The sequence below is a fragment of the Myxocyprinus asiaticus genome, chromosome 46 (genome assembly GCF_019703515.2).
Source record: "Myxocyprinus asiaticus isolate MX2 ecotype Aquarium Trade chromosome 46, UBuf_Myxa_2, whole genome shotgun sequence".
Classification (NCBI taxonomy): domain Eukaryota; kingdom Metazoa; phylum Chordata; class Actinopteri; order Cypriniformes; family Catostomidae; genus Myxocyprinus; species Myxocyprinus asiaticus.
In genome coordinates this window covers 18702189-18727592 of record NC_059389.1, presented here as the reverse complement: position 1 = coordinate 18727592, position 25404 = coordinate 18702189, and the positions used below count along the sequence as shown (strand labels likewise).

The 25404-nt window shown below is 44.6% G+C and overlaps 1 protein-coding gene across 1 annotated transcript in view; it reads left to right on the top strand.

Annotated features, from left to right (window-relative positions):
• grm8b (glutamate receptor, metabotropic 8b) overlaps nucleotides 1-25404 on the top strand; it is a 254050-nt gene that overhangs the window by 58086 nt on the left and 170560 nt on the right. The window contains exon 3 of the mRNA XM_051690429.1: nucleotides 19709-19925. Coding sequence (XP_051546389.1) covers nucleotides 19709-19925 — 217 coding nt within the window. The remainder of the gene's footprint in view (nucleotides 1-19708; nucleotides 19926-25404) is intronic.

Sequence of the window (25404 nt, the reverse complement as noted above, 5' to 3'; positions counted from 1 at the left end):
AAATTTGTGTTGGTTAGGGTTGCCACGGTGTACGGTTTTACCGGTTTTACTCGGCACAAGGGACAACATCAGTGTGAAATTTTATAACTGGTAAAAGGGGGAAACATTATTATCGGAACTTCCAATATCAATACAATAGCCTAACGAATAGAATAGCCTTAAATAAAGAACAGTTGCCTAATGAAGTTTTGCGACCCATGATAAATGAACCTAAATAACGCATTGAAAGCCAGATGTTCCATACCAATGTATCAAATTACACAGGCAGCAAAGTACGCACACTGACAGAAGATGTTTATTTGCAGGTAGCGAAAATAATGTGCATGGTGGGTAACTGTAAAATGTCTCAGATTCTGAATGACACAAGAAATACTGTTAGACACACAGACACGCACTTTATATATAGCCTGTGTATATATACATATATATATATATATATATATATATATATATATATATATATCTCGTTAATACCGGTGTTATTAGGTTTGGACGTGAACACCACACCGGTGTGAAAATTATGATATTGTGGCAAGTCTAGCGTTGATACGACAAAGCAATCAAAAGTTATAGCATTAATAAATAATTTATCCTAGTGTCCAAAAGCTTCTCCAAACAAATGAAACATAAGAACTAATTACACATGCAAATACAACAATGATTAAAGGTATGCTCTCTCTCCAAAGCATGCAGGCATGAGTTACGAGATCTCATTTAGATATCATTTGGCCATCATGGAGCCTGTGTCATGTACTTGTTGCCATCACTTGGTGGCCATATGTAATTAGACTGAACAATCCTATCTGCCCATATTTGGATGACTTCCACCTCTGGCTGCAGCGATATGAATCCTAATACGATTGGTTTAGCGTTCCATGATACTGGACAACGTAATACACCATTTACGATGAAATCTTCTGATCCAGGAAAGCTGACGTGTTTTTAGCCACATAGCACTTTATGTGCTGTGTGCACATTGTGCTTCGTGTGGATCATCTAATGATCTATGCATCCAATTACGTTGGGTGTGGGCTTGTTTTAATAGGAATCCCCTCTTCCAGTAACGGTATGTGATATTTTATGTTCTGTTTATTTTTCGTGAAGTTAAAAGCAACACCTGTTTACATGTAACATGTCTGTCAAAGACATATACTTAGCTATTGCTCACTATATTTTTGTCTGTGAGTAAAAAAAAAATTGGCTGGTTGTATTCTACTCTTTGTGAGCTTTCCAATGACATGGCTATTTGATCAGTTTGATGTTTTTACTGACTACAATAATATGTACTGTGCAAAATGATTAATAAATTATCAGAAGGGAACACTTCTGATTTGTCTACAAATTTCAAAGCACTTGTTCAGTTTTGGTCATAATGCTTACATGCATTGTAAAGTACAGCTTCTAAGCGTTAAAACGATGCCTATTTTGTGTTGGTCAAGACTGTAGTTATTAATATTGTATTTTGTTTCTCGGCTGGCCAATCCGAGCTTAAAGAGTAAATATAATTTAATAATAATATGTTTATTAATTTAATATGAAATGAATTATTAAATAGAATAAATTGTATACACAATCTTACCATTGCATGATGTAAACCCATAATGCCCAAAATTGAAATTGCCCAAAGCATACATATTATCTGACCAAAATTGCCTGAACACACACATCACATTGTAATACCAAAATCCCAGGACTTCTCGTAAGTAGGAGCTTTCCAGGACTACTTTAAAACAGCAGAACACAGCTGCTATGTCACTGCTTCAAGCTTGGTTTTGAATGTCATCTTGTGACCAATTAGGTAGTCTAACATCAGAATGCAGAAATCTTTTGAAAACAGTTTGGTCATCATTACATAAGATGGCAGGCGAAAGTGAGTAGGTTGACATCTGTCTGTCAAACAAAGAACTGACATTTACTCACCTTCCTCTAGATACCTTAGATCATACAATAAAAGTACTGCTTAAAGCCGAACTGAAAAATACGTCATGGTTACTGGTGTAACCTCCGTTCCCTGATGGAGGGAACGAGACTTTGTGTCTATGTAGTGACACTAGGGGTCACTCTTGGGAGCCCGAGACACCTCTGGTCTTTGATAAAAGGCCAATGAAAATTGGCGAGTGATATTTGCATGCCACTCCCCCAGATATAAAAGGAGCTGGTATGCAACCACTCATTCAGGTTTTATGCTGAGGAGCCGATATAAGGTCCGGCCATTTCAGCAGGTAGTTCAGCGTTGTGGCAGGAGGGACACAACGTCTCGTTCCCTCCATCAGGGAATGGAGGTTACACCAGTAGCCATGACGTTCCCTATCTGTCACTCACTCGACGTTGTGTCGATGTAGTGACACTAGGGGTCCCTATACGAAATGCCACAACTGGCTGAACTGTGTTACGTGAACTGGCGGTGTGTGGTGGGCAGACTGCTCTGTGCCTCATAGCCAGCGCACCAGGTCGACACGTAACCTCCCCAACATAGTTATGAGTGTCGAACGGCCCTTATTGGGGACAAGCCGACTACCCAAAGATAGAGACAGGCTTAACCCAGTCGTGGCCTCTTTTCCCCTTCCCTTTTTCCACTCCCTAAAAAAGAAGGGGGATTATCGGACTGGGCCGCCAGGTCTAGTCGGGGGTGTCCCTCCCAAGGGGAAGACACTGTGGAGACCACACCTTGCCCAAAGAGGGGGGGGGGTGTTTAAGTGGAAGAATACGTCACACAGTCTTTCCAACTATGTGGAGAGCCTTCAAGGTAGATCCTGCCCAATGGGAGAGGAGTTACTACAAACATGGAGACTGGGGCAGAGGGGCTCTGCCCAAGGAAGACGCAGTTTGCCAGCAGGGAAATGAACTAGCGGAAGATATATATCGCATGGGGTTAGCCTTACAGGGAACTGCCACATGCGGATCACCTACCCCAGAACAGGGCTCTTAGCGCATGTACTGGACCGGCAGCGAGTCTCTCTGAAAACTCGACTGCCACAAGGCTCGAAGAAAGTCAACCAGGGAACAAAGTTTGTGATTACTACTGGGAATTAATGGCGCATGTCTTCAGCTCCAAGGGAGGTGGAAGGCGCTATGTGCAAGTGATACACCCGGTCAGCTATCCCAGGCTTATCCGCTTGTGTTGCGTGCCACTACCTGGGATGAAACCGGTTCCACCCGGAGGTTGTAGAACCTTGCACAGGTGTTGGGTGTTGCCCAGCCTGCTGCTCTGCAAATGTCTGTTAGAGAAGCACCCCTGGCCAGGGCCCAGGGAACCGCTACACCCCTGGTAGAATGGGCTGGTAGCCCTACCGGGGGCGGCATGTCCTAGGTGACATATGCCATAGTTATGGCGTCAGTGAGCCAGTGGGTGATCCTCTGCTTGGAGACAGCGCTTCCTTTCCGCTGTGCACCAATGCAGACAAGGAGCTGCTCAGAGATTCTAAAGTTCTGCTTGCGATCCAAATAGGTGCGTAAAGCGCGCACCGGACACAGCGACGACAGGGCTGGGTCTGCCTCCTCCTGGGGCAGCGCTTGCAAGTTCACCACCTGGTCCCTAAAGGGGTGGTGGGAACCTTGGGCACATAGCCCGGTCAGGGTCTCAGGATCATGTGAGAGTAACCTGGACCGAACTCCAGGCACGTTTCGCTGACAGAGAACGCTTGCAGGTCACCTACCCTCTTGATGGAAGTGAGCGCAGTCAGGAGGGCAGTCTTCAAGGAGAGTGCCTTACGCTCGGCTGACTGCAAAGGCTCAAAGGGGGCTCTCTGTAGACCCTGAAGAACTACAGAGGTCCGATGAGGGAACGAGGCGCGGTCTGGAGGGATTCAGCCTCCTGGCGCCTCTTAGGAACCTGATGATCAGGTCGTGCTTCCCTGAGGACTTACCGTCAACTGCGTCGTGGTGTGCTGCTATGGCGGCAATGTACACCTTCAAGGTGGAAGGGGACAGCCTCCCTTCCAACCTCTCCTGCAGGAAGGAAAGCACTGGCCTGACTGCGCATCTCTGGGGGTCTTCCCGACAGGACACCACTTAAGGCATACAGGTGCCTCATAGAGGGGGCCCTAGCCTGAGTGATCGTGTCCACCACCGCAGATGGTAGACCGCTTAGGTCTTCCGCGTCCCGTCCAGGGGCCAGACATGAGTGGCTTGCAGCGACTTGAAGTGCTGCTTACTCCAGAGGAGGAGACGGCGGGTGAGTTGTGACATACAACGAGAACGCAAATCGCCTTGGCAGTTGACATATGCTGCCGTTGTCGTGTTGTCTGTCTGAACCAACACGTGCTTGCCCTGGATCAACGGCCGAAACCTCCGCAGGGCGAGCAGAATTGCCAACAACTCGAGGCAGTTGATGTGCCAATGCAGTTGCGGACCCGTCCAGAGGCCGGCGGCTGCGTGCCCGTTGCAAACAGTGCCCCAGCGCCCAACTGGAGACCAGTTCTAGAGGAATACCTGCCCGTAGAAATGAGAGGTCGGTCCAAGGGCTGAAAAGACGGTGACAGACTGGCGTGATGACCACGCGATGTGTTCCGTGGCGTCATGCCCATCTCGGGACTCGAGTCTGGAGCCAGTGCTGAAGCGGCCTCATATGCATCAACCCGAGCGGGGTGGCCACTGCCGAGGATGCCATATGCCCCAGGAGCCTCTGAAAAAGTTTCAGTGGAACCGCTGTTTTCTGTTTGAACGCCTTCAAACAGGCCAGCACCAACTGGGCGCGCTCGTTCATAAGGTGCACCGTCAAGGAGACTGAGTCCAACTCCAAACCGAGAAAAGAGATGCTCTGAACTGGGAGGAGCTTGCTCTTTTCCTAGTTGACCCGAAGCCCTAGTCGGCTGAGGTGTGAGAGCACCAGGTCCCTGTGTGTGCACAACATATCTCGAGAATGAGCTAGGATTAGCCAGTTGTCAAGATAGTTGAGAACGCGAATGCCCACCTCCCTTAACGGGGCAAGGGCAGCCTCTGCGACCTTCGTAAGAAGCGAGGAGACAGGGACAGGCCGAAAGTGAGGACTTTGTACTGATATGCCTGACTCTCGGGTCTGTGTTGAGGAAGGATCGAGACATGGAAGTACGCATCTTTCAGGTCTACCGCCGCGAACCAATCTTGATGCCAGACGCTCGCCAGAATGCGTTTTTGCGTCAGCATCTTAAACGGGAGTCTGTGTAAAGCCTAGTTCAGAACTCACAGGTCCAAGATTGGCCGCAACCCACCGCCTTTTTTCGGTACGATGAAGTAGGGGCTGAAAAACCCCTTCTTCATCTCGGCTGGAGGGACAGGTTCTATCGCGCCCTTCTGTAGGATGGTAGCGATCACTGCGCAAGGTAGCAGCGTTTTCTTCTTTCACCAAGGAGAAATGGACACCGCTGAACCTGGGCGGATGCCCGGCAAAGTGAATCGCGCAGTCGAGTCGGACGGTCCGGACCAGCCCTCGCGACGGATTGGAAAGCGCAAGCCATGCGTCCAAGTTTCACGCAAGGGGGACCAAAGGGACAACATCATCGTACGTACCGGCAGGTGGGGCCTCGCGGCAGGGCGGAGCTCGAGGTGCCACACCATGTCATGGCCGTGCTGAGTCTAAGGACATCGAAGCACTTACCTGGCTCCTTGTGACCACCCCTGGAACAGCCTGGGACGGGGGAGGAAGAGGCCTGTCCTCGTGACCCGTGGAGACTGTCACATCGGGGGCGGATTGTGCCACAGCTGGGCGCTCAGGGGCGGGAGACCGCCGCTGGAGCGCCAAACCTGCCAAATAGAGTGGTGGACGGTGGCCGTGATGACGGCGGTGCACACCGGACACGTGACCCAGGGAACAAGGAAACTGCTCTTGCTGAGCTCTTGAGTACTGCAGCCACTTGGGCATGCAGCACAATTAAATGCAAAAGGTAATAAAAAAGACGGAGATCTGCTTACCAGCTCCAGAGCAGCGGGTTTCGTTGTCCCTGGGTCGCCCGTCTCAAGGGCGCTTTGAAGCCTTTCACGGGTTCTGGGCGGCCGTGAGACGGGTGGTGTCTGCTTCCTGCGGTGGGCTCCACGCTGGGGCCGGGCCGAAGGGGCGGATGCCCTTGGCGATGAGTAGATGGGGTGCGGGATCTTGAGCCGTGCCGGGGCAGGATATGCCGGCTAGCATCCATCTACTGCTCTACCATCGAAAACTGCTGGGTAAAGTCCTCGATGGTGTCGCCGAATAGGCCCGCCTGGGAAATGGGGGCAGCAAGGAATCGTGTCTTGTCGGCCTCACCCATCTCGACCAGGTTGAGCCAAAGGTGGCGTTCCTGGACCACTAGTGTGGCCATCATCCGCCCAAGAGACCGCGCCGTGACCTCCGTCGCTCGGAGAGCGAGGTCGGTTGCCGAGCGCAGTTCCTGCATCAATTCCGGGGCGGAACTACCCTCGTGCAGTTCCTTTAGCGCCTTGGCAGACTTGCAGGAGAGCCATGGCGTGCAGGGTGGAGGCGGCTTGTCCAGCAGCACCATAGGCCTTGGCCGTCAGAGACGACGTAAACCTACAGGCCTTGGACGGGAGCTTTGGGCACCCGCGCCAAGTGGCAGCACTCTGCAGGCATAGGTGCACCGCGAGCACCATTATCCACTGGGGGATTGCCGAATAGCCCTTGGCCGCCCCACCATCGAGGGTAGTGATGGCGGGGGAGCTGAAAAGATCGGGTCCGTGCAGTAAAAAGTGACTCCTGCGACCTTGTCAGCTCTTCATGCACTTCCGGGAAGAAAGGAACGGGGGTGGGGCGTGGCTTTGAGCGGTGCCGCGAGCCCAGGAACCAATCACCGAGCCACGAGGGTTCAGGGAAGAGCAGTGAGTTCCACTCTAGCCGACGCTCGCGGCTGCCCGGGAAAGCATGTCGTCATCTCCGCGTCAGCCTGTGACTGGGCAATCGACCCTGAAGGGAAGAGCCCAGCTGAGGCTTCCGACTGGATGAGCCCACTCTCCGATGCTGCGCTCGAGAGCTCATCACTTTTGCGGGCTCTGAATAAGAGGTCGAACTCGCCGTGAGACGAGCCGGCGGACTCATCTGGAAGCCCGATCTGGGCAGATGAGCGTGCTGGGGATGAGAGGTCCATGGGGGGATACCCGGTGGAGGTGGTCCCATTGGGGTCCCCAAATCGCCCCCAGTGCTAGCCGCGCTGGCCTCATACCCGTGGGTAAAAGGACCGAGGCGGGAGCCTCTGGGGTGGCTTGCTTTCTTACGAAGGCGAGCCGCGACCGCAACGTTGCCATGGACATATTCTCGCAATGAGAACATGACCATCCACAAACGCTGTCTCAGCGTGAGCAGTGCCCAGACACGAAAGACAGTGATCATGACGTCAGAAGGCGAGAGATAACGAGCGCAACCAGGAATAACACACAATCGGAAAAGCATCTTTAAAAAGACGCGTCTTTAAAAAGACGCTCCGTGTGTGCCGCTCTTTTAGAGAAATATGCTCTTTTAGAGAAATATACTCTTTTATTTCTGCCGAAGCGGCCAGGGGCATTTTCTGCAGTGCACCAGTGCAGAGGGGGGAGAAGCCACTGAAATGCGCCGTCAGATCCAGCAGAGGTGAATGAACAGTAGTATTCAGCTCAGTGAGCATGACCGTTCGGCTCCGAAGAGAAAATCTGAATGAGTGGTTGCATACCAGCTCCTTTTATACCCGTATATCCGGGGGAGTGGCATGCAAATACCACTCACCAATTTTCATTGGCCTTTTATCAAAGACCAGAGGTGTCTCGGGCTCCCAAGAGTGACCCCTAGTGTCACTACATCGACACAACGTCGAGTGAGTGACAGATAGGGAACATCAGGATTGCTACATAAATATCATCTCAGTATACCAAACCTTCTCTCTGGCACCCATGGGATTAAGATCATGAACCTGATGCATATTTACATACAGCTTAGCAGCCACATCTGATCTAATTAATTGTATCCTGTTAAAGATGAAGCAGTAATACCTCCCATAGGTCTGAATCAGCAGTGGCACAGGAAGTTGTGTCAGGCTAGCACAAGGAGGTCATACCACCTGGAGAGGGATATCCGTTAGCATTCCTATTCATCACATTGGCAGTTGCTCAGCTGGAACATGCAACACCAGAAGTATGCAACATGGGTTATTATCTACCTATCTCCTGAACACGGAATTGTTCCTCTAAAATTGGCAAAAAAACAAAAACAAACATAGTGCCAATACTTGACATTGTCTCACCCATCAAAGTTTAAGGAGTGGGTAGATAACATGAAGTGATGGCCTGAGTTTAGTTTCATTGATATTATTAACCACTACGAGTTGTTATGCCAACAACTGCACAAGTTGAGCCTGAACAGATGTTTACTCCACTGACACCTGTTGTTGTTCTCTGTCTGGATCGCTCATTTACATTGTTTCTTATGGAGACCGGAATCAGAAATCAGTCCAGCATTCAGAATCGTCATGGCTCTGCCAAGTAGTTGTACAGGAACACTGTGGATAATTTTGAATTAGTCAAAACTATTGTAGCAGTTTAGTGTTCATTTGCTTTCACTCTGTTGTTAGTTTTAGTTTAGTTTTGTGTTCAGTGTTAAGATTAATTTTGAACTAAAACGAATATTAATCAATGGAGAAATGCTTTTTTCAGAATGATGTAATTATGGCAATCTGCCAGCATAGGCTAACTGCGAAAGCTAACCGGCTAAACCCTGACCCTTGGGACAATGGCAAATAGGACAGTATTTTCCTGGAGACATGTAGCTCTTCAGCATATGAAACCTCCCTCGAGGACTGTGAATACATAATTAGTGTGCGCATTTGTATGTTTCAAAAAAAGGGCAAGGCAGGAAAGTAAAAGAGTGAGTGATTAAGCGTCTCTCACTCTGCAGCAATTTGTGTCCACTTCTGTTGGAGAGAGTGTTTTAAATAAAGGTCTTTAGAGAGGTTAATTAGTATTGTGTGAATGTCATCTATCAGCAGCCAAGGCTTTTCTAGATATGACAGCTCCATTATGGAGGCAAACACAGAAAACGGTATGCTCTGTTTTGATGAGATAAAAGAGATAACAGGTAAACAAAAGCTTAAATATTCAGATACGAGGCTTTAGTATTTTACAGTATTCATTTTTGTTGGTACAAAACAAGCTTGAGCATGTAGCCAGGTCTCTGCAGTGTTAGTTATTTTGAAACTTTAGCTTCACAAGCTAAGGTAGCTAAGCAAGTTAGGCTACAGTCAAGCTAGCCTCCTATAAAAGTAATTAGCTACCCTTACAAAAAATCTGAAAATAATGAGTGCATTATCTGCATGTTCTGGCAAACGCACATGTTTGCCAGAACATGCAGATAATGCACTCATTATTTTCACATGAGAATGAGGTTGCGATATGCCACAAATTATTGCGTAGAAGTTTGTAGCTCTTCAGCCGGTAGTGGTGAACCTGCAGCAAACCTTTTACAACAATGTACAATTTCTGCTACTGGCAAACACTTTTATTGCAAACCTTTGGCAACAATGAAGAGTTTGCTGTAAACTCATTTGCATATTAAAATGAAAAGAACTCTCGATTTTTGTAAGGGTACACTACAAGCTATAACAAAGGTAATATAATTTATTATTAAAATCAGAGCAGTATTAATATATAGGACAAAAACTATGATGATTTTATGATGATAGATTTAAGCCCAAACAGGTTACATTTTTATTAAAAAGAGCTAATAACACAAGGACAACTACAAATCTATATAGCTCAATATATAGGGATGAAATTCAACATTTAACTAAATATTAACAGTGATACAAAAATTATTGGACTCAAATAAAGCATTAAATGAACAAACTGAATCACTAAAATTAATTGGACTTCCCATTGATATTTGAGAGAGAGAGAAGATGTTTATTTGTTGCCTCAGCTTGCTCGACTGTAAAACTGTGCAGGCAATACAGTGTAATAAAAATAAAAAATAAAATAGCAAACTGTTGTAGGTATCTGAAAGATAGGGTAACGTCTGTGTGTAGTAGGCTATGTGTGCAGTTGGAGTACCAGTGCAATTTGTGGGCAAAATATGAAGTACAAACCACGTGGTGCATCCCTTGAGAAATCTTTGAAATCCAAGACTTTCTCACTTTCAATTGCATTCCCTACCTCCTAGATAGAAGTCTGATGACCATAATAGAATCTGGAATTAATGTACAGTATGATTTGTCCATCATTCTCACTGAGATCTTGCAAATGCAAAATCACAGACAGTCATCTGAAGCCGCCAATTGTAGATGATGCTGCAATCAAGTGTTTCAATTGCTTAAAGGGATAGTTCACCCAAAAATGAAAATTCTCTCGTCATTTACTCACCCTCATGCCATCCCAGATGTGTATGACTTTCTTCCTTCTGCTGAACACAACTGAAGATTTTTAGAAGAATATCTCAACTCTGTTGGTCCATACAATGCAAGCGAAAGGTGGCCAGAACTTTGAAGGTCCAAAAAGCAGTGTTTCCCCTAATGCATTTTGCCACGGCGCAGCTCCGTCACAGAATAATGAACGCTGCAGTTGCGATTTAACATAGTTAATTTAATATTCTTGATGCAACATAATGCTTTCCAGCCCCAGTCAGCTGTGCACTTTGTACACAGAAAGAGACCCACCACATACACACACGAATACACGCACGTACTCACAGTGATGTCACCACATAACACACGTGTCAAACTCACTTCATTTCATGTGGCCCGTGAGCTAATTTCTGAAACGTAGGATGACAGGTGATCGAAACGTCTCAGTTAGCGTAATCAGTTAGTACTTTCTAGTGAATATTAATGAGCCTTCCCCTATCTGTCACGAGCGCACCGGGCTCTCCCTGACCGTCAGTCACACGCTCTCACTCGCTCGAGTTTTAATCACGCACATCTGCAGCTCATCATCACCTCGTTAAGACTTGCACTTAAACCTCACTCTCACAATTTGTCAGCCTCTAGCCTTGTTGAAAGGTACCTTGGACTTCCCTCTTGCTCTGCTGCAGTGGAAAACTGCTTTTCTGTTTACTACTTACCTGATTGTCAATGATCTGTTCTGGATATATGAGATAAGTGACTGAGAATTCTGAGAATATGGCATACCTACTCACCTGTGTTAACCTTACCTGTTTGTCAACGATCTGCTCCTGACGTGCAAGATAAGTGACTTTGTGAAACCTAAGTTTACTGCATATATACTCACTTGTTTGAAATTTGCCTGTTAGACAACGAACCTCCCTGAATTTACTGGAAACGTGACTTTGAGAACTCTGAAAATACTTTGTCTTGATATACAAACCTGCTCTTCTGTTTATGAAAGTGACCTTGTCTGAAGTTTAAGTTACCTGTTTGGGCATGTGTTGATTTGGAAATAACCATTTATGGATCTGTGCCTTCTGCCTTGGTTCACTGTATGATCAAAGACTGTGTTCAAAGACTTTGTACCTTACCTGAATACTTACCTCACTTTGCTTACCTGCTTTTCCTGTGTTCAATGTAATAAACTCCCGCATCTGGGTTCATCTCAAGCTCCTGAGTTGGCGTGTCCTTGCAGAAAGGCTAGACTAATAGGAAAATGAATCCAGTGGGGGTTACCGCCAGCACGGATGATGATCCGTTCTCGGAACTGGTGCGTCGGCTCAGCGCGACCCTCCTCCGCACTCCCGACCTTGCACAACAAGCCACACCTCCAGCACCAGTTACATCTGCACTTTGATCCCGCTCTCTCGTCTCATCCATACAACACATCACAGAAGAACTGACCAACAAACGGACTTAGCACCCACCACTTTCACCTGAGTCATGGAGCTCCCCAGTTTATTTATTTATTCAGACAAGACCTTCCTCTCTCTGAATACATCTTCAAGTTCTGTCAACTTATCTCTGCCACCATTATCTCAGACCCCTACCTCTGTGCCATTTACAGAATGGGCTTGAACTTTCATAATCCCACAGCCCTTCCGCAATTGGAGAATCTTTCCTTTGCGAACTATGTCCTAGCTATGCTGAACCTCCATTACCCCTCGCCTGCATCGATATGTATGACAGAGAAGGTGACTTCTCTCCCAGTTTTCTCCCCTCACATTGTGGGTTATGGTGGAACCCCGTGCCACCTCCTGTCTCCAAGCCTTCCACGGCCCCTGTCTCCAAGCCTTCCACGGCCCCTGTCTCCAAGCCTTCCACAGCCCCTGTCTCCAAGCCTGTCACGGCCCCTGTCTCTAAGCCTGTCACGGCCCCTGTCTCCAAGCCTCCCACGGCCCCTGTCACCAAGCCTTCCATGGCCTCTGTCTCCAAGGTAACTCCTCAACATACATTCCCCCCGTACCCTATGGGTTATGGCTGGAACCACCGCCGCCTGCTTCGGGGGCCAAGGAGCTTATCCTGTTTATTACTGCTCTCACTTCTAAGTTGAATGATCCCCCACTGATGTCGGTACGTAGAGCCATGAAGACCCATCCTCACCAATTATCAGTGCCCATGCCTGCCGCAGTTAATGAACCAGTGCCCATGCCTGCCATGGTTAATGAGCCAGTGCCTATGCCTGCCATGGTTAACGTGCCAGTAGCCTCGACTGTCCCAGAGCCAGTGCCAGTAGCTTTGACCATTCCAGAGCCAGTGCCTGTAGCCTTGACCGTCCCAGAGCCAGTGCTAGTAGCCTTGACCATCCCAGAGCCAATGCCAATAGCCTCAACTGTCCCAGAACCTATGCCAGTAGCCTCAACCGTCCCAGAGCCAATACCAGTATCTTAGACCGTTTCTGTAACAACACTCCCAGTTGTCCAGAAGAAGAGGAGAAGAAGGGCTCCTACTCCGAAGTCTCTGTCCATGTTTACGACCACGGAGGTCCTTCCCAAGTCTGTGTCCATGTTTACGACCATGGAGGTCGTTCCAGAGTCCCTGCCAGTGTTCACAGCCATGGAGGTCGTTTCCCAGTCTCTGCCCGTGTTCACGACCATGGAGGTCGTTTCGCAGTCTCTGCCCGTGCTCACGACCATGGAGGTCATTTTCCAGTCTCTGCCCGTGTTCACGACCACGGAGGTCGTTCCCCAGTCCATGCCCGTGCTCACGACCACGGAGGTCGTTCCCCAGTCGCTGCCCGTGCTCACGACCACGGAGGTCGTTTCGCAGTCTCTGCCCGTGCTCACGACCATGGAGGTCGTTTCCCAGTCTCTGCCCGTGTTCACGACCATGGAGGTCGTTTCGGAGTCTCTGCCTGTGCTCACGACCATGGAGGTCATTTTCCAGTCTCTGCCCGTGTTCACGACCACGGAGGTCGTTCCCCAGTCCCTGCCCGTGCTCACGACCACGAAAGTCGTTCCCCAGTCGCCGCCAGTGCTCACGACCATGGAGGTCATTCCACAGTCACCGCCAGTGCTCACAACCACGGAGGTCGTTCCCCAGTCGCTGCCAGTGCTCACTACCATGGAGGTCATTCCCCAGTCGCCGCCAGTGCTCACAACCATGGAGGTCAGTTCCCAGTCACTAACAGCTCCTAGCCCCGGGCCTCCCACGGCCTCGTCCCTTGAGCCTCCCATGGCCTCGTCCCTCAATCCTTCCCAGGCTCTGCCTTCCATGGCTTTGCTCCTCGAGCCTCTCACGATTCCGCCTTCCACGGCTCTGCCCTCTGAGTCTTCCACGGCTCTGCCCTCTGAGTCTTCCTCGGCTTCGCCCTCATGCCCTGAAGTTCCATTTCCTGTGTCCAAACAGCCTGACCCCGTCCCTGCTCTGTGGCCACCTCCCAGGCCTCCTAACCCCATCCCTACTTTGTGGCTGTCTCCCAGGCCTCCTGACCCTGTCCCTGCTCTGTGGCCACCTCCCAGGCCTCCTGACCCCGTCCCTGCTCTGTGGCCTCCTCCCAGGCTTCCTGACCCTGTCCCTGCTCTGTGGCTGCCTCCCAGGCCCCTTAACCCCGTCCCTGCTCTGTGGCCGCCTCCCTGGTCTCCCGATCATCCACAGACTCCTCCCTGGCCACCGGATTGTCTGCCAATCCCTCCTGATCGTCCTCCTGGATCCTTCCCCATCACCTGTGTCCTCCTGCCCTCCCCCATCTTTGGGTGCCAGGAGTTGCCCTTTAAGGGGGGGGGGGGGGTCTGTCACGAGCGCACCGGGCTCTCCCTCACTGCCAGTCACCCACTCTCACTCGCCCGAGTTTTAACCACGCACACCTGCAGCTCATAATCACCTCGTTAAGACTTGCACTTAAACCTCATTCTCACACTCTGTCAGCATCTAGCCTTGTTGAAAGGTATCTTGAACTTCCCTCTTGCTCTGTTTACTACTTACCTGATTGTCAACGATCTGTTCTGGATATACGAGATAAGTGACTTTGAGAACTCTGAAAATACTTTATGTCTTGATATACAAACCTCCTCCTCTGTTTATGAAAGTGACTCACCTGTGACACTGTCTGAAGTTTAAGTTACCTGTAGGGCACGTGTTGATTTGGAAATAACCATTTATGGATCTGTGCCTTCTGCCTTGGTTCACTGTATGATCAAAGACTGTGTTCAAAGACTTTGTACCTTACCTGAATACTTACCTCACTTTGCTTACCTGCTTTTCCTGTGTTCAATGTAATAAACTCCCGCATCTGGGTTCATCTCAAGCTCCTGAGTTGGCGTGTCATTGCACCATCATCTTAACCTTATGATTTGGAGCTCATTTTGCTTGCTTTGCTTTGCCAGACCATTTATCAACACGACTCAATGGATAGAGCAGCACGAGCGCAGAGCAGGTGCGGTAATTTGCGGACTCGTCTCAACGCCTTCCACAGCCCCTGTCTCCAAGCCTGTCACGGCCCCTGTCTCTAAGCCTGTCACGGCCCCTGTCTCCAAGCCTCCCACGGCCCCTGTCACCAAGCCTTCCATGGCCTCTGTCTCCAAGGTAACTCCTCAACATACATTCCCCCCGTACCCTATGGGTTATGGCTGGAACCACCGCCGCCTGCTTCGGGGGCCAAGGAGCTTATCCTGTTTATTACTGCTCTCACTTCTAAGTTGAATGATCCCCCACTGATGTCGGTACGTAGAGCCATGAAGACCCATCCTCACCAATTATCAGTGCCCATGCCTGCCGCAGTTAATGAACCAGTGCCCATGCCTGCCATGGTTAATGAGCCAGTGCCTATGCCTGCCATGGTTAACGTGCCAGTAGCCTCGACTGTCCCAGAGCCAGTGCCAGTAGCTTTGACCATTCCAGAGCCAGTGCCTGTAGCCTTGACCGTCCCAGAGCCAGTGCTAGTAGCCTTGACCATCCCAGAGCCAATGCCAATAGCCTCAACTGTCCCAGAACCTATGCCAGTAGCCTCAACCGTCCCAGAGCCAATACCAGTATCTTAGACCGTTTCTGTAACAACACTCCCAGTTGTCCAGAAGAAGAGGAGAAGAAGGGCTCCTACTCCGAAGTCTCTGTCCATGTTTACGACCACGGAGGTCCTTCCCAAGTCTGTGTCCATGTTTACGACCATGGAGGTCGTTCCAGAGTCCCTGCCAGTGTTCACAGCCATGGAGGTCGTTTCCCAGTCTCTGCCCGTGTTCACGACCATGGAGGTCGTTTCATACAAAACAATGTATTTATTGTGTAACTACATGTGTTCTGCAAAAGTCTCACAAGATTCACATTTGCTGCTTCTGAGGTTGAGGTACGGATAGGTTTAGGAGTAGGGTTAGGGCTAGGGGTTAGGGGTTATGCTTAACAGTGTTGCTGCAGATGTAATTAAATGCAGGTACTTTAAATGTAAGAACAATTCAATAACATGTAAGTACATAATAAGTACATTATATCAAATGCTTAAGTACATAGTAGGTAAATATATCCTAATATACAGTATAACACCTAATATAAAGTGGGTCCCCGGAGGTTGCAAAAGAAACTGTTTTGCATTTTTGAATAGTGTTGTATAAAGAAATTGTTTATTGCAGTGCTGATGAAGGTTAATTTGCTTCTCCCCATCGGCAATTTTATATTATTTGATGGAAAGTCTCGAATTTGATTTCCCTTGTGGCTGCTTTCAGAACTCTTTTTGTAGTCTCTTTTGCATCTCTTTTGTGGGTCTGTAATATTTTATAAAACTGAAAAACATGAGCGTGAAATTAAGTTCTGCAGGCATCAATTTGAGAGTCAAACCTTTACTATGCACCAAAATTCATACACTGAGGGCAGTTAGAAAGGAGGTATTTGAAACGAAACAGAGACTTTTGAGCTCCTTAAATTTCTGTAATTCACTTAAACGGATGAACAAAGTGTTCCAGAGCCAGACTTGAGGTTTTAAACAGTCAGCATCATTTTAAAAGTTAGGCCAGGAACCATCTAAAACTACTCAGATGAATAGAAAAAACATGAATTTCACATGTTAATTGCATGTTATCACATGTAAATAGCATTTGAGGCTTGAAATTTGCACATGAATCTATGTAGTGACATGTGAAATGTAAACATTTTAAATTAATATGGTTTATCTGTAAGGAACAGACAATTGACATGTTGGTACTGAACCATTCTGTCAAGTTACTAACAAACGGCATCACCCATCAGGCATTTTTGCTTGAATTTAAATGTGCTTTCGCACGTTGCACAAGCAATTTCAGAGACTCCAGTTCTCGTCCCATGGAAACCAGGAAGTAATAGCATTCACATAATCAATGACAAGAGTGATTTGAAGGTTGCATTTTCCTTCTAGTTAGGTTGGGTTAGAGTGTAGGGTTAATAAAATATCCATTCCTGTTTTACATAGTTTTCAACTAAAAACAACTCACTTTACAACTCACATTTGGTGCCTCTCTGTGGACATTTCACCCTGAAACTGGAGCTCACACATGCCCATACATTCAACACACTTCTAGCTTTGTCCACTGGGGTCAGTGGTTCGAATTTTGGTAAGCATGGACTGAATTAAGCAGCAAAACTTTCGACCTACTGTCACTGAATTCATAGTGATATCAGTCTTTGCCCTATGGATTCATGATTTACCTTTAAAGTAATGTTCTGTGAAGCATCTGTGACATAATGTCAGGTACAATAGAATTAATTTTGACTCGCTCCTCAGTTTGTAAAAAAATAAAAAATAAATGTTCAGTGATGCACTTACAATGGAAGTCTATAGGGCCAGGCATTCCGGAGGGTTTAAGAGATATAAAGCTCACATTTTTGTTTAAGCACTTATATTAATTATTTAGTTTAATATGGTGTATTAATTTATCTGTAAAGTTGGTGGGACTACTTTTTTATGTGAATGTACTTAGTGTTCAAACGTTGCCTCATACACTAACAAAATATTAACCTAAAAAATATAAAGTAAAAGTAACATCTAAATTATTAAAGTCAGAAATATTATTTAGCATCACTGAATCTGCCTGAATACATTGGACTATACCAACAAAACAATTTTTAAGGGTTAGATCAGCAAATACAGTAGCTTCTTAAGGTAACCTAACAATTGCAGATAGTAATTTTATACAGTTTTTTTTACAAGCGACTTATTTTTCGAGGTAACTGACCACCTGTCACAGATGTTGTTGATAGAGCTTAACTTGTATTGAAACCAAATTTAGAAAAGAAAATCACATTATCCTGTTATTTATTATCACCTAGCCTATTAATGATTCTCATGAGACTAAATCAAATGAACTGGTTTGTTTTTTAAGGTGCGTGCCAAGTCTAGTGTTGGCATTTGTATGACACACCCTAGAAAGAACACATAACCCAACACCCACTCTCTCTCTGCTCTCTCTCTCTCTCTCTCTCTCTCTCTCTCACACACACACACAAACACACACACATGTTGGTGCAGCTATCATTTTGAGGACTCTCCATAGACATAATTATTTTTATATTGTACAAACTATAGATTCTATTACCTACCCCTAAACCTAACCCTCACAAAAAAAACTTTTTGCATTTTTACATTTACAATAAAACATCATTTAGTATGTTTTTTAAGCGATTTGAATTATGGGGACACTAGAAATGTCATCATAAACCACATTTATAGCATAATACCCTTGTAATTACCAGTTTGTAACCTAAAAAAAAAGTCCTCGTTAACAACATAAACCTGTCCACACACTCACACACACACACAAACACACACACACACACACACACACACACACACACACACACATGTTGGTGCGGCTCTCCTTATGAGGACTCTCCATAGACATAATGATTTTTATATTGGACGAACTATAGATTCTATCCCCTAACCCTAAACCTAACCCTCACAAAAAATGTTCTGCATTTTTACATTTTTAAAAAACGTTGTTTAGTATGTTTTTTAAGCGATTTGAATTATGGGGACGCTAGAAATTTCCTCATAAACCACCCTTGTAATTACCAGTTTGTAACCTAAAAAATTGTCCTTGTAAACCCCCCTCCCCACACACACGTACACACACGTACACACACACACATCTGTTTTACAGACATGTTCACTCATGTCAACACATCCATGACATTTGTATTTACAAGCTTGCAATCCAGGGCTGTGGGTGAAAAAGTGCCGGTGGCTGATCCGCTGGCCGATGAGTGGCATTTGTATTGCGGTCTGGTTCTCTCCTGCTGTTGCGATGCATGCTGATGAGTCGAGCATCTGAGGCTCCGGCTGACAGTCTGGCCTTTTGGCTGAGGAGAAATCAATCAGGCCGTCAATCGCCACCAGAAGACATTAGCCAACTCGCCTGCTGGCAGATTTCACCGCGGTCCTTTGTACCCCAACACGAGCTGATTTGTCTTCGTTACCTGGTCCTGTTTCACCTTTGCCTTCTCCTCACTGGATGGCAGTAGTTTGCATCAATAGCTTTGGGCAAAAGCTGTTTTGGAGGCTGCATAGGTATAGCTACACCTGGAGCACCTGAATTGTTTTAATTGGTTCTTCGTTATCCTCTTACCTTCCAGCAGAACTTTATAAATAACTCTCGTTTTTGCAGATCTAAATTTTGGAGTAGAGCTAAAACTTTTAGATGGACATCTTTTCTAAAGATTTATTTTTATTCCCTCATAATAGTTTGCATTCCCTCTCAGTAAGTTTTACGTTCCCTCACAATAGTTTGCGTTCCCTCACAGTAAGTTTTGCATTCCCTCGCAATAGTTTGGATTCCCTCGCAATAGTTTGGATTCTCTCACAATAAGTTTTGCATTCCCTTGCAATAAGTTTTGCGTTCCCTCACAATAGTTTGCATTCCCTCGTAATAAGTTTTGAGTGCCTTTACTATTATAACTATGTTTTAACCTTTATATTCCTAGTAAAACCATAGTAATAATACAGGAGAATAAAAACTATGGCAATAAAATCATAATTTTGTTCTTATTATGGTTGTTTGTAGTAAAAATGTAGTAACCATATGAATTACCATGGTTAATCTATAGTAAAACCATGGTTAATGTTTGGATATCGTATACTGTATTAAAGCCATTGTTTCCACACACACACACACACAAAAAACATGGCTACTTAATTACTTTTCATAGTTACTAGAATATTACTATAGTAAATCCACATTTCAGCCAAAATAACAAATAAAAAAATGGTTAGTTAACAGTCATGGTAACTATATAAATTATGTTATGACAATATAAAAACCATGATTTAATCAATATGCAAAAGTGATTTTTAATTATTGCTTTTTTCTGCTTTTTTCCCCCTAGCCTTTTCTCTGGCTCTCAAGAGCAGATGACAGTTTTGTCTTTGGATAATAGCGAATGGAATCTCTAAATCTATTTTGTCACAGTTTTTCTACCTTCTCTCTTTCTCTCCTGCATAGATCCCTCAGATCAGCTATGCATCCACAGCGCCGGAGCTGAGTGACAACACCCGGTATGACTTTTTCTCTCGGGTCGTGCCGCCTGACTCCTACCAGGCCCAGGCCATGTTGGACATCGTGACAGCAATGGGCTGGAACTACGTATCCACGCTGGCCTCCGAGGGGAATTACGGGGAGAGTGGTGTGGAAGCTTTCGTCCAGATCTCACGAGAGACCGGTAAGCTTCCAGAGAACATTGTAAAATACAGTAATGTTCCAGATTATCTTACTTCACTGATTTCAACTGATTGACTGACTGAATTCAATTTTTTCAGGTGTGTTGTTGCTTTGAGTTAAAAGGCCGTATTCTACACTTTCGTAGCAATTCCACTTAAATGTCTCTTAAATTACAGTATATTTTGTGAATATTTAGAGAATGTCTCCATAGTATATGTAAGAGAAATATATATTTTTTTATCTGTAAAATGTCCCCTTTAATATTTGTTGCATTCAAAATGCCTTTTGAAAACCTCCAAAAAATAAAAATTTAAGAAGGAGGCAAGCACTAAATTTGTTATACTGATACTGATGGTACAAAGACTTTTTTTAACTTGCTTACCGATGTTGCTGTACACAAAGCATTGCGGACACTGAATTAAATGCTTTGACAGACAGGTGGAGCGGAATTCGCCATCTCAACAGAAGAAAGGTCAGGCAGTATTTAAAAATGAGGTCATACTGTAAGGAAACGTCTCAAAACGTCAGACTCCATCTTGCATCAAAGCTTACATTTGCAATGTTGACCATTATTCAGTGATTTTACAGGGAAATGAAAAGCCAAGGTTAAGCAAGAAAGTAGGAAAAAAATACAAAAAGGTTTCAGAAGAAAAAATCAGAAATCTGTATTCACACTCACTTCTCTACTCTGAGTTCTGCTCTGTTTTAGATTCCTTCACTCATTGTAGTTATCAATAATTCGCTTCACATCACATCACATGGGTCTTAAGAGCCCACATTTCTCCCTCCCACACAACTCTACAATAACATAGAGTATTACTGTTAGCACACGTCCAGGGGAAACCACAATTACAAAACAGCTTATCTATAAAGAAAGAGTGTAAAAGGAAAAGAATGGGCCTTGGTGTAGCAGAGGGGCGTAATTACAGGAACAGGTCCAGTAATGGACTCGCCGTGTTGTCCCAGAAGATTATTGTAATGGCATTGTGGTCACCTTGTGCTGCATGATTGATGTATTATTGCAGTGTATCTTGCTCGTGCTCATGTAGACACAGACGTGCCACATTAATTATGTTGTAATTATGGAAATAAAATTTAAATTAGAGACATGTGAGCGATTAACACACTGTACCTTCAGGCTCATCAAGCGTGTTTGTCCCTGTGTGCATGTGTGTGTAATGTATTGTATGTGTGTGTGCACTCAGCTGTCTGAATTAGTGTTGCTGCTTTTTTTAAGTGGATTGTTAGATACTATCTATCTGTCTATCTATCTATCTATCTATCTATCTATCTGTCTGTCTATCTATCTATCTATCATTTACGTACATTTATGCTTTTGGTAGATGCTTTTATCCAAAGCTAATTACAGTGTATTCAAGGTATACATTTAGCAATGTGTGTGATCCCTGGGAATAAAATATTGCTAGCATCATGCTCTACCAATTTAGCTACAGAAACTATGTATAGTACCAGTGTCAGAAATGAACTTTTTTCATTAAAAGGGATAGTTCAGAAGAATATCTCAGTTCTGTAGGTCCATACAATGCAAGAAAATGGGTAACAAAATCTTGAAGCTCCAAAAAGCACATAAAGGCAGCATAAAAGTAATCCATATGACTCCAGTGGTTAAATCCATGTCTTCAGCAGCGATATGATAAGTGGTGGTGAGAAACAGATCAAGATTTAAGTCCTTTTTTACTATCAATCTCCATTTTCACTTTCACATTGTTTCACATTTTTAAAGTGAAAGTGGACATTTATGTAAAAAAATAGATGCAAGCAGCAATGCCAGGGCCAAGCACACCAACGGCATGTACGGAAGTGTCACTGGACATCAGTAATTATGACTTTAAGAAAAGAAGCATAAAAACATAGGTAGAATAGGTAGAATAAAAAGAATGTCCAAAAAACAAACAAACATGGTATTGCCATGGTATGTGTCTCAAAAGCATGGTATTACCATGGTACAATGTCCAAAAAAAACATGGCTCTAAAATGGTACTTTTTTTACAACACGCTTTTGAATTTAAAAAAAGTAGATGCAGTGCAATGAATGGAAAAGAATGCAGGTGTCTCAAGGCCTGTTTGTTTTTTTTTCTCCCCTTTTCTCCCCAATTTGGGATGCCCAGTTCCCAGTGTGCTCTGAGTCCTGGTGGTGGTGTTGTGATTTGCCTCAATCAGGGTGGCGGAGGACGAATCTCAGTTGCCTCCGCGTCTGAGATCGTCAATCCGTGCATCTTATCACATGGCTTGTTGAGTGCGTTACCACGGAGACATAGCGTGTGTGGAGGCTTCATGCTATTCTCCACAGCATCCATGCACAACTCACCATGTGCCCCACCGAGAGCGAGAACCACATTTTAGTGACCATGAGGAGGTTACCCCATGTGACTCTACCCTCCCTAGCAACCGGGTCACTCAGCACACCCTGGATTCGAACTCGTGACTCCAGGGGTGGTAGTCAGCGTCTTTACATGCTGAGCTACCCAGGCCCCCCTCAAGGCCTGTTTTTAAAAGTTTAAGTTCTTTAAATTTGTCATGGCATCTTAAAAACACATTTTACAAACGTGTTCGGTGTCAAGTCAAACTTTATTTATAGAGCACATTTACAAACAACAGAAGTTGAACCAAAGTGCTGTACAATTAAGAAAACTTGTATTTACATATATTATATACATTATAGAAATATACAGTGAGGAGAGGAAAAAAAATCTAAAGAATCAAAGGCTAAAGAATAAAAATAAGCCTTTAGGCTGGTTTTAAAAACTATTAACGATGGTGAAGCCCTGATGTAAAAAGGTAGACTATTCCAGAGCTAAGGGGCAGCTACAGAAAAGGCCTGGTCGCCCTTGGAATTGCATCGTGAACAGGGGACAGTTAAAGAAGTTGGTTGTCTGATCTAAGTGACCTGGGTGCAGAGTAAGGCTGGAGAAGATCACAGATATAATCGGTGCCAGTCTGTGCTGTGCTTTGTATGCATAGAGCAGAATCTTAAAATCAACTCTAAATGTTATAGGAAGTCAATGCAATGAGGCAAGTACAGGAGAAATGTGTTCCCTTTTCTTTGATCTTGTTAAAAATCTGGCTGCTACATTTTGGACAATCTGCAGTTGAGATAGTGTGGACTGAGGCAAGCCGACATACAAGGAGTTACAGTAGTCCAGTGGGATGAAATGAGTTCATGGATTACAATTTCAAGATTCTTACGGGAAAGAAAGTGTTTTAATTTTGCAACAGATCTGAGGTAGAAAAAACTACTTTTAATGACTCACTAATTTGTTTGTCAAACTGCAGCAGAGGATCAAAAAAGATGCCAGGGTTTTTAATATGATTATTTAAGTTGTTTGTTAGGGAACCTAACTGATTTCTTAAGGCAGGACTGGAGGCAGGAGAGCCTAGCAACAGAACTGTAGAAAGTTATGTGGACGGTCCCTTAGTGTTCCAATTGTTATGAACTTAACAAAAACTTTCATTTGCTTTCCAACTTATTGTTCACTAAGCGTGTAGTGCATAATTGTTGATTTTGGCTGAAAGTGAAGGACAGCATGAAGCCGTAATAGCTGTAGTGTAAGTCTACTGTTTAACCATATGTGGTGAAACAGCCTTTTTTACTTCATATCAAAGAGTAGTATCAAATACAGCAATAATAACTAATGAAGCATTATGTACACACAGTTTGAAACTCTGTTTCTTTCATAACAGCTAAGTACAGAGAAAAAAAAAAAACGATTTTTTTTTTTTTTCCCTGACGACCAAATTTCATGCTGGAAAATTCATAATGTATTCCACGCAAATGAGCCTTTGACACAATCCACACTCACTTCCTTTAGAAATGCGCCCCTTATCGTGAGTTAAAAACCAAACAGTCTCCAGAACGGTAATAACTAGCAGTTAATTATACTGTTGAATAAACAAGTGGTTACCAGATGCTATTAATTTTCTTCTTTCTGGCTGATTGGCATGCAGTGGAGCCTTGCAGTGTGGCAAAGTGACCCACTCCATCATTTGAAAGCCCACTAGATCATTACCGTAGTGTTTAGGAGGCAGCACTCACTACCACTGCAATGCAATCTCTATGTAAATGGTGCATAAGCAAAAATAATCATGAAAAATGACGTAATATACAATTTGCTGCTCCAGATAAAATAGCAGTTTTATGGAAGGGGAACTTGGGGAACAACCATGCACCAATTCATGTTCGATTTATGAGTTATTTAAAATGGTACAATCTGTCTCTCTGAGATGTCTCATCAGTCTGAGTGATCTTGTTACATTATTGTAGAAACTGAAACTCTATGGATGACTCTTTCCTTCTGTTCATGTGTTATACAGTAGTACAAACAGACTGCCTCTGTAACGGTGCACCAGAGAGCATGTTTATAAGAGACATGCTGTTATATGTTATCCCTCTTTGGAAAACCTTCAAATATTGGTCACTAATCATTTAGCAGGCATATTTTGTCCAGATTGACATGGCAGAATATTGAGAGTACACTGTAAAAATTGGTAACCTGCAATTTTTACCTTAAGGAGTTATTTCTACTGTTCCTAATCTAACCCTTTAAATTTGTTTTGTTGTTGTATTTAATGTAGGTTTGTTCAGTGATGTTAAAAATATCTTTGACTTACATTAAACCATTTGTTACCTCATGAAGCACATTTTTTTCAGTGTAGGGACAGTTCACCTTGAGCCATTTTGGCTCAAGTGCTTTAAAGGGATAGTTGACCCAAAAAATTTTATTCTCTCATCACCCTCATGCCATCCCAGATGTGTATGACTTTCTTTCTTCTGCTGAACACAAACAAAGATTTGAAGAAGTATATCTCAGCTCTGTAGGTCCATACAATGCAAGTGAATTGTGACCAAAACTTTGAAGTTCCAAAAAGCACATAAAGGCAACATAAAAGTAATCCATATGACTACAGTGGTTAAATCCATGTTTTCAGACGCGATATGATAGGTGTGGGTGAGAAACAGATCAATATTTACATCTTTTTTTACTATAAATTCTCCTCCCTGCCCAATAGGTGGCGATATGCACAAAGAATGCGAATCACCTAAAATAAAAGAGGAAGAATGTGAAAGTGGTGATTTATAGTAAAAAAAAAGAAAAAAAAAGCTTAAATATTGATCTATTTTTCACCCACACTTATCATATAATTTCTGAAGATATAGACTTAACCACTGGAGTCATATGAATTACTTTTATGCTGCCTTTATATGCCTTTTTATTTTGCAATAATGACCAGCTCACTGTAGATTAGCCCTTACTTTTTCAAGTCAAAATATTATTTAATATAACTAATTCAATCTGACTATAACGTTAAGTAATTTCTGCACACTTGCAGCACTAAATGGAATTGCAAAAAGAATGTTTTCAAACAGGTTTCCAGAGCACTCCCCCAATCTGCCATTGGTCGACCAAACAGATAGTCAAACTCACACAATGGTTGAGCAATGTTTTGATAGTGTCACAGAG